The sequence below is a fragment of the Ahaetulla prasina genome, chromosome 3 (genome assembly GCF_028640845.1).
Source record: "Ahaetulla prasina isolate Xishuangbanna chromosome 3, ASM2864084v1, whole genome shotgun sequence".
NCBI lineage: Eukaryota > Metazoa > Chordata > Lepidosauria > Squamata > Colubridae > Ahaetulla > Ahaetulla prasina.
The window spans coordinates 207105819-207115417 of NC_080541.1; the positions used below are offsets into that span (position 1 = coordinate 207105819).

Consider the following 9599-nt stretch of genomic DNA (forward strand, 5'->3'; position numbering starts at 1 on the left):
AGCTGCTCAGAATTTAAATATAACTCCAAACAATCAAACAACCAAACAACCAACTGACTACACTGGCACAAAAGACATTTATAAATTAAGGAGAATAGGACAAGATAATCCTGCTGATGATTTTACCTAGTCTGATAACGAAACATTCAGAAACTAAACTGAAGCAAGCTTGGAGAACAAAACCACTGCCAGAATCTAAAACCTGAAAATCTAAAATATTTTCTATTATTTCAGCATAAAATAAGTCCAGATGCCATGACTCAACTTTCAGATAACTCTGCCTGGGTGACTTGAGAATCTTCATCGGCATAAAAGCAGGGATGTTCCTTGAAACGGATCCAGATTGATTTATTGCCTTATTTCTCCCTCAAATTTGGGACATTCTGCAAAATTTCGATTTGGAAACATTTGGAAATAAAACATATTGGTGGTGGTCTAAGACCTTTGTTACTCAATTCTTGCCTGAAACCATCATGTGACTCGAAATGCCATTTTATGAAGAAGTCCCCCCACCCCCATCCTTCCATGGTAGCCACTGTACTCACAACGTATTTTCAAAATGCCAAGGGTGCCTCTGCCCCCTCCGTCCATTCAAAAATAGATTTCTGATTTACCCGGTTTATCCTTTACCTGGGTAGCTGCAGTTGAATTTCTTCTGCGCCACTGATGTGTTGGACTTTTTGCTGCGTGATTTCGGTGGAGTGGTAACAAGAGTAGCTGTCCGAGGTTCACTGTTCTCACCAGACAGGTACGTTTGGTATCCATGCTCAAAAACAAACTCGGGTGCTGATACTGATAAACATAAAAAAAAGCTTCATTTTAGGATCCCCAAATGTTGAAAACCCTTTTCATATTGCTACCTAACTGTCTATGGATTGGTGGCAGAAAAACCTTTAATGCACCCAATGCAACCTTTGTATTGATCAGATGTTTTTATGTTTACAGTCTACATTCCTATACCCAATCAACAAACCAGAGCTATGTTAAGTATAAGAGATGACCAGGCTTAGGCCAAGGGTGGGAATCAAATGCATCATCAGTCTGGAGTTCCAAAGGGGACCTAAATCCAGTCCCCCCCCCCCCCTTGAAGTCTACTGACTCATATCTGCCACTAATTTGCTGACTGCTGGATCAGATTTTTGTATAGACTGCTTGGAATAAATTCATAGTGCTTTTGAATTCTATCCTGACTCCTGGCTTCTTGACAGTAAGGCATTAACGGCAGGGAAGAAACCAGGAGGTTGAGGTAATATTTTCATTCTTGATCACTTCATTGCCTATCCCGAACACGGGATGCGCAGAAAGGAAAATGTAGAAGCTGACAAGTACCCTTTGCTTAAGCAATGGAAATTGGGACCACGAATTTCATTGCTAAATGACACGATTGTAAAGCATAAGATCCATGTAACTGCGCTGATTCATGATGGCAGTTCTGGCAGACCCATTTGAGGAGTCTCAGAGCCCATGAGGCATGTGATTGCCTCAGGGCCCACGGGCATGTGATTGCCATTTGCGATCTCCTGCTGGCTTCCAACATTGTTGTCAGTGAAGGTTGCAAACGGTGATCACATGACCACCAGATGCTATAACATAACTGCAAGCTGGATACTGAGCACCTGAATTGTGATCACGCGACCATGGGAACACTGCAACTATAACTTTGAGGATCTGTCATAAACCCCCCACGTTCAGCACAACTGTAACCTCAAACGGTTGCTGAATGAATGGTTCTTAAGCAAGGACTACCTGTACTTGTATCTGCCAAACTATTTCTATTTCTCCAACTAGCCCAACAGTCCCAAATTGTTCTCTGCGGCTTCTTTTCCAATATGGAGATAATTTAATATATATTTTTTCAGAAACTTTTTCCAATCCTCTCTTCCTGTCCCCAAGAATGGAAGCTACAAATGTCATACAGGTGTACTAAGCCACATACTCATACAGCTTTGCCAATCTTTCTGCCCATTAAGATGTGGGGCAGACTTCCATCATTTTCACTGAAGGTGCCAGAAATTAAACCATGAAGCTTCAGTGAGGTCCTTTGTGCTCAAAATGAAGCTACCTGCTTTGTAGACATCACTTCCCAAGCTTTCTAGGGAAAATACCTGTGATGGTTTGTGTTTCTGATGTGATGGTTCTTGCAACAGTTTGTGCTTGTGAGGCTGGCACTGTTTCTTCAGCCACAAACTGCACTGTACTGGTAGCTCCAGCTGTTGTGCCAGACAGCTGACAACCACTCCTTTTGTGACCAACAAAGGCATCAAGATTATTGAATTGTTGTTTGCAGAGACCACAAATGTGGATATCTGGAGTGAGTTCAACAAGGACTGTGGTTCCACCAGGAACTGCCAAAATATATGAACCAAACAGTTAATGACTCTCAAAAAACATTAACAGACATATTTAATATTCAGAAGCTACTGAATACATGATCGATGGACTTTTTAAAAACCGACTTCCAAAAGATGCAGGGGTATAGCCAGTAACATCATTATATCATCAGAGTGAGCTGTGAAGGAAGGTAGAGCTAACTTCAAGAAAAGGGAAGGAATAAGGGAACCATCTGTAGAACAGTTTAGTCCTGAAAGAAGAAATCATATCAAAGAAGCTCAAAATAGCCCTGCCTTGATTTTGTCCAATACAAACAGATTCTGTTATTTCACATTATTACAATAAGGCAATGTTTCTGAAGCTTGGCGATTTTATGATGTAGACTTCAACTCCCAGAATTCCCTAGCCAGAATCTTAAAAGTTGCCACATTGTTAAAAAATGTATTTATTTATTTATTTATTAGATTTCTAGACCGCCCTTCTCCCGAAGGACTCAGGGCAGTGTACAGCCTTATTAAAACACATAGGAACACAATAAATTTAAAATACATTTAAAATGAAATATTTAACCGGCCAATTTAAAATTAAAACGGTCAAACGACCGATATAAAACCCTAAACTATAAAATTATAAAGAAATTAATACAGTTTAAAATTCAATTAAAACTAAGTTAAACTAAAATATCAAATTAAAATAATATTTAGGCTAGTCCCGCCTGATTGAATAGCAGAGTCTTCAGTTCCCGCTTGAAGGTACGGAGGTCGGGAAGTTGGCGTAACCCAGGAGGTAACTCATTCCATAGGGTCGGTGCTGCCACAGAGAAGGCTCTCCCCCTGGGGGTCACCAGCCGGCACTGTTTGGCTGATGGCAGCCGGAGCAGGCCCGCTCTGTGGGAGCGCACAGGTCGTTGGGAGGCTATCGGTGGCAGAAGGCGGTCTCGTAAATAGCCCGGTCCTAAGCCATGGAGCGCTTTAAAGGTGAGCACTAACACCTTGAATTGCACCCGGAAGGCTACCGGCAGCCAGTGCAGGCCGCGCAGGATAGGTGTTATATGGGAGCAATGTGATGCTCCCACAATTACCCGTGCAGCCGCATTCTGGACTAGCTGGAGCCTCCCGGTGCTCTTCAAGGGGAGCCCCATGTAGAGAGCATTGCAATAGTCCAGGCAAGAGGTAACGAGGGCGTGACCGTGCGTAAGGAGTCCCGGTCAAGAAAGGGGCGCAACTGGCGCATCAGGCGAACCTGATAAAATGCTCCCCTGGCGACGGCCGTCAAATGTTCTTCTAAAGACAGCCGATCGTCCAGGAGAACGCCCAAGTTGCGCACCCTTCCCCTGGGGGTTAGAACTTCACCCCCCCCAGTCAGTGAAGGCGTAAGCTGACTGTACCGGGACGCAGGAACCCACAGCCACTCTGTCTTGGTAGGGTTGAGTTGGAGCCTATTCCTCCCCATCCAGACCCGCACGGCCTCAAGACACCGGTCCATCACCTCGACAGCTTCGTTGGGGTGGTTCGGGGTGGAAATGTACAGCTGAGTATCATCAGCGTAGAGATGATAATCCACCCCGAAACCACGGATAACCTCACCCAGCGGCTTCATATAGATGTTGAACAGGAGAGGCGAGAGAACCGACCCGAGGAACCCCACAAGTGAGAGACCTAGAGGTCGATCTCTGCCCCCCTGCCAACACTGTCTGCGAACGGTCAGAGAGATAGGACGAGAACCACTGATAAACGGTGCCTCCCACTCCCAATCCCTCCAACCGCCACAGCAGGATACCATGGTCGATGGTATCAAAAGCCGCTGAGAGATCTAACAGGACCAGGACAGAGGAACATCCCCTGTCCCGAGCCCTCCAGAGGTCATCCACCAACGCGACCAAAGCCGTCTCGGTGCTGTAACCAGGTCTGAAGCCGGACTGGAACTGGTCTAGAAAGACAGTTTCCTCCAGGTATTGGGGAAGCTGATACGCCACCACACTCTCAACAACCTTCGCCAAAAAGCGAAGGTTGGAGACTGGACGATAATTCGCCAATACAGCTGGGTCCAAGGAAGGCTTCTTGAGGAGGGGTTAATTTAAATTAACATGTGTATCCCATGTTTTCTCATCTTTCTTAATTTGCTTATAAATGTTACACTTCGGTTCAGAACCTCAACTTGATGTAGAATAGATCGACTTTTATGCAACTGGTATGATGACTTGCAAATAGATGCTGGAATAAAACTCTGCATAAAAGCAACCGGGGAAGGGGGGGGGGAGAAGGGGGCTGTATCCCTTCAGATGTTGGTGAACAATTCCTAGCATCCTTCACCATTGCTTGCCCTGGATGTGGTTGCTGAGATTTGTCCTTCAGCAACATCTGGAGGAGGGCTTCCCTTTCTTGTCCCCGATCTAAACTTCTAAAACTTCTAAACTTCTACTGCCAAAAAGAGAAGAGAGGATTATGCAAAATGACCAGCTTCCCACGCTTAAACTTGCCTCCAGAAGTTGTAAATGCTCCAACACTGGAAGTTTTAAAGAAGAGATCGGATAACCATTGGTCTGAAATGCTATAGAGTTTCCTGCCTGAACAGGGGGTTGGGTTAGAAGACCTCCAAGGTCCCTTCCAACTCTGTTATTCTAGTCTAAAAAAAAAACCACCTAACAGTATTTCATAACTGGATGCCAATGTTTTATCCAAGCCATATCGTCTGGGGATAATGTCAGCTTCAGTCCAAACTCTCTGGAGGGCACCCGACCAAAGCAAGGCGGTACGACAGTCATCTGGAAAAAGATGCATCACAATCGAACCGCAAAAGCTAAGCCTTCCGTGATGGGTAGCCAGGTTAGGAAGAGGCCTGCATGCTCTGCAAGTCTTAAGTCGGCGTGGACCATCCTTAAGGGGCTTGAACTGGGCAACTTCCCCGGGACTTGGGCAGCTTGCACGCTTTGCATATCCACGGCAAGGGTTGCATTGCACTGGCTTCCTCGGTGCCCCTCCCCCACATCTTGCAAATAAGCGATTGCAGGAATTCAGCGCGTAGTTAGAAACCCCCTTTTCTCCGAACCGCCGGCCGCCTTTGCGCGCAGCCGTGCCACCCCGCCGTGCGCCTTCTCAGATCCTTGCTCGCTTGCACTCTCCACCCAGGTTCCGGGGCCCGTAGCCGCTGCTCAGCCAGATTCCCGGGCGGGCCGAACGTTCGCTTCTGCCGCTACTCAGCTTGCGGGGCTCGCCTGTGCCTTAACGCAACGCGGCTCTTCCAACTCCCCGGCCCGGGAGCGCGGATAAGCCGCGCGGCACACTTACATTGCACGGGACTGGAGAAGGTTTGAGGGCCCGCGGCGCTCGAGTTCATCGTGGGTTCCGCGGCGATGCACGAGCTGAAGCTGCCTGCAAACAAGCAAACAAAGGGGGCAAAAATTTTTTTTTAAAAAGCCTCTTCGCTTCACCCCCCCCCCTCCGCAAGGCCATAAGGCGGGGACGGATATGGGCCTACCGAGCATGCTCCGTAGCAAAAGCTGAAGCCGGCGGAGCTAGTCTTTCTGCCCACAGAGCGAGCGTTCCTTTTTTGCGGTTGTCTTATGACTCTGGCGTGTTACTTAAGAGGAAGCTTATTAGATTTGCACGAGGCTTGCTTCCAAATAGGTTGCTATAGGCACGCGGTTCTTTCTGTGTCCCACGTTTCTGCTCGGTGTGATTATTAGTCGCCGCTAAATTATATACTGTATATTTGTACGTGGCTCCCCATCCTGAAGCGGTTGACCATCAACAGTTGAAAGGCAAAACTACATAAAACGGCACAAGCCTAATTTGTGGTTCAGCAAGGGAAGAAGAAAAACAAAAATGAAAGAAAAGCTATTGGTATAGGAAGACCTGTATGAAGCGTTACATCTTTGACAGGCGTAGATGCCTGCAAATTGGCAGGAAATGTTCCATATTTCAGAGACCACAGATAGGCGGGCCCTGAGTCATCCCGCGACAACACTGGTTCTCAGCATCTGCACAGGACTTTGCCAGACAATGCTGACCATCTGCCTGATTATATAAAGAGCAAGGCAATTTGCCAGGAAATCTAGTTGCTTAGAGACTGGTATGCGTGGAGCAAAACCTTGAATAAGGCCAGTCCAGTTTCTGCTAGAGTGCACAGTGTACAATCAGAATCCCAGTCTGTTCTGCAATGGAAGCAACCTATGGTCCACATTACAGGATTAGTACAATTCTGAGTGCATTCAGTAGTGTCTGCAGGGGAGTCAAGAGTGGGACGGAAGGATAAAAGCAGCTTCTTGCCATCACTAGCCAATACCTGCCATTTTTAGATTTGTGTCATGATGCACACCTACCTAAATCTTATGGCATGGCAACATAATGCTGCTTTTTAATTTGACAAAAACAAACTGCAGATATTCATGAATTCTATTTCTTTATTTTTATTTTTTCTGTTAAACTTCTATAATGCTCTGGGCAGTTCATAATCAAAACAAATGACAGTAAAATCCAATTGCAGCAATAGGAAGGAAAAAAAGAGAAATCGTGGCAAGAATGACAAATCAAATGGAAATGAGGCAAAATATTCTCACTTTTCCGTGCCAAAAAAAAAAAAAAGACAAAAAAGTATTTGACATCATAGAGATGTTACTGAAGATGCCGTGACTTTACCAGGGGTTGTGTGTGTGTTTTTTTTAGCAAGGTTTGTTTTTTGTATAGTTGAACACTTTGGAAATCGTGCTTAAAGCTTACAGATCCATTGTCTCTCTGAAAAAATTAAATGGCTGACAATGGTTTTCCACATATTTTAAATGAATGAAATGGCACCCGTATTTGTCTCTTAACTCCAGTTACAAAAAAGACCACACTAACATTTTTTGCTTCCTATGCACAAAACCCTTCTCATTTCATGACTGCTTTGGGGCTGCAAAAGGCATTCTGTGAGATCACCTGCAGCCCATGGATTGTATGTAGTTCATCCCTGTGCCAAACCGTAACAGGTTCAGTTTGTTTTGGCTTCATTGCCATGGCTGAGTTTAGTCATGGTGGCCTGTTACTATGGTTCAGATATCGCTTTTAGGGGGTCGGGTCATCCAGTGGCTGCAGAAGTGACCTGTGCCTTGATGTGATGAAAGAAAAATACAAAATGCTGTAATCCTAAAGCGGAATTAATTTAATTGGTATTGCTTTAAGGTTGTAATGGATGGTGGCCACAACACTAAACAACCTTGGCTAATCCAGCTGGATTGAACCCAATTGCAGTTGCTGATTTATTGAACAGCCTCCTCTCCATTCTGAGATTCAAACTGTTTTGGACTTCTGGGATGCGTTTCTCCCAGGCATCGGAGTGAGGGTTTTATAAGAACCTCACATGTTTTTGTGTTGAGAATTAATTATGGGTGTCTGAGAATTTATTGTATTTTTTGTTCTTTTTATTGGGAGTTTTATCATACATTTTTTGTTTTGGCTCCTTAGACTGTTAGCTCTTCAGAGTTATTTAAAATGAGCAGCAGTGTAAAATTTCTAAATAAATAAATGTATCAATTCATTCAATTTATATTCAAACACTTGAATGAGAGGCAACTAAAAATTGGTATTTCTGTGAAGTCACCAGGAGTCAAGCTCAACTTGAGAAGGAGGAAGAAGATGAAAGTTAAATTTAAATGTAACAATTTAGATAGCAGCTAATATGGAATAACGCCCAGTAGTTAAAATAATAAAGAATCTGAAATGTGGAAATGAAGGGAAATCAACTGGCAATTAAAATAACTAAAAAGATTCTAGAAAACAATCCTCAGTAATTCGTAATTATATTGATGAATAATGACAAATACCATAAACAAATGCATTGTGCATAAAATTAATTATGTTAAAAGAATAGCTAATCTGTCTCTGTGTTGATAACATATAATTATGAAGATGCTTTCTTGCATGTTTTTAAATAATGTCATTTGAATTCATAATTCAGAGTAGGTATTTTGACATTTAATACATGTTGCAATTTATACATTTTTTTAAATATAATTGCACTGTGCCACATTAAAAGAATCACAGCTTACTCAGCTTACTTATTTCCTACCAGCACATGAACAGTGAAATAATGGTATGGAAACTTCTTCAACGCTACAAATTGACAATAAGGAATCATTCTCCCACAACAGTATTTTTCTTTATAGGTTGCTGTTTCTATTACACTAATTAACTTTCATATACAGAGGAATTATTGAGTCTGTCATTTGCACCTCTATAACTGTCTGGTTCGGTTCTGCAACCCAACAAGAAAAACACAGACTTCAGAGGATAATTAGAACTGCAGAAAAAATAATTGCTACCAACTTGCCTTCCATTGAGGACCTGTATACTGCACGAATCAAGAAGAGAGCCGTGAAAATATTTGCAGATCCCTCGCATCCTGGACATAAACTGTTTCAACTCCTACCCTCAAAACGACGCTATAGAGCACTGCACACCAGAACAACTAGACACAAGAACAGTTTTTTCCCGAAGGCCATCACTCTGCTAAACAAATAATTCCCTCAACACTGTCAGACTATTTACTGAATCTGCACTACTATTAATCGTTTCATAGTTCCCATCACCAATCTCTTTCCACTTATGACTGTATGACTATAACTTGTTGCTGGCAATCCTTATGATTTATATTGATATATTGATCATCAATTGTGTTGTAAATGTTGTACCTTGATGAACGTATCTTTTCTTTTATGTACACTGAGAGCATATGCACCAAGACAAATTCCTTGTGTGTCCAATCACACTTGGCCAATAAATTCTATTCTATTCTATTCTATTCTATAAAATTTGTAGGACATTTTTCAAAGATCTCTGAACAACTAACAGCAACGTTTATTTTCTTTATTGTACTCTGTATGCCCTCATTTTCCTTCAGGGGCAAATAATGGTATGCAGTATTCCTCTATTTTACTTTTATTCTCTGCGCAATAGATTTGCTGAAAGATCATGATTGGCCTAACATCAGCCACCCATGTTGAGTAGAATTCGAACCTGAGTATTCTCACATTGCTCTTAGGTTTTTTTATCCACTATTAGCGATAAAATCTCATGTCCAACAAGGTTTTACCTGGTGCAGATAAATTTACACTTTTATTCATCCATGACTAAAGATACATGAATATTAATTAATCCAGTTATGTGAATATTGCACACTATATTGCACACTATATTGTGTAGAATGTGTTGTCAAAATAAATGGCCAGTTCTCTGTGATGGGTAAAAAGAAAACAAGAGCCCTTCATTTTTTTCCAGCTAAGTGGCATCATC

At 42.9% G+C, this 9599-nt stretch overlaps 1 protein-coding gene across 5 annotated transcripts in view; it reads right to left on the reverse strand.

Annotated features, from left to right (window-relative positions):
* Positions 1 to 9351, reverse strand: part of ZFP64 (ZFP64 zinc finger protein) — a 28395-nt gene extending 19044 nt beyond the window's left edge. For 3 of the 5 annotated variants that reach the window (XR_009154435.1, XR_009154434.1, XR_009154436.1), the window contains exons 1-4: positions 5809 to 9348; positions 5619 to 5702; positions 2106 to 2345; positions 631 to 792 (exon numbers count right to left, since the gene is read on the reverse strand). Coding sequence is in view for 2 of the 5 variants with exons in the window: in XM_058177300.1 (XP_058033283.1) it covers positions 631 to 792; positions 2106 to 2345; positions 5619 to 5702; positions 5809 to 5815 (493 nt within the window). In the remaining 3 variants the exon portion in view is untranslated. Of the gene's footprint in view, positions 1 to 630; positions 793 to 2105; positions 2346 to 5618; positions 5703 to 5808 lie in introns of all 5 variants that reach the window. The other 2 variants (XM_058177300.1, XM_058177301.1) reach the window with 2 other exon arrangements.
* Between the last annotated feature and the right edge of the window lie 248 nt (positions 9352 to 9599).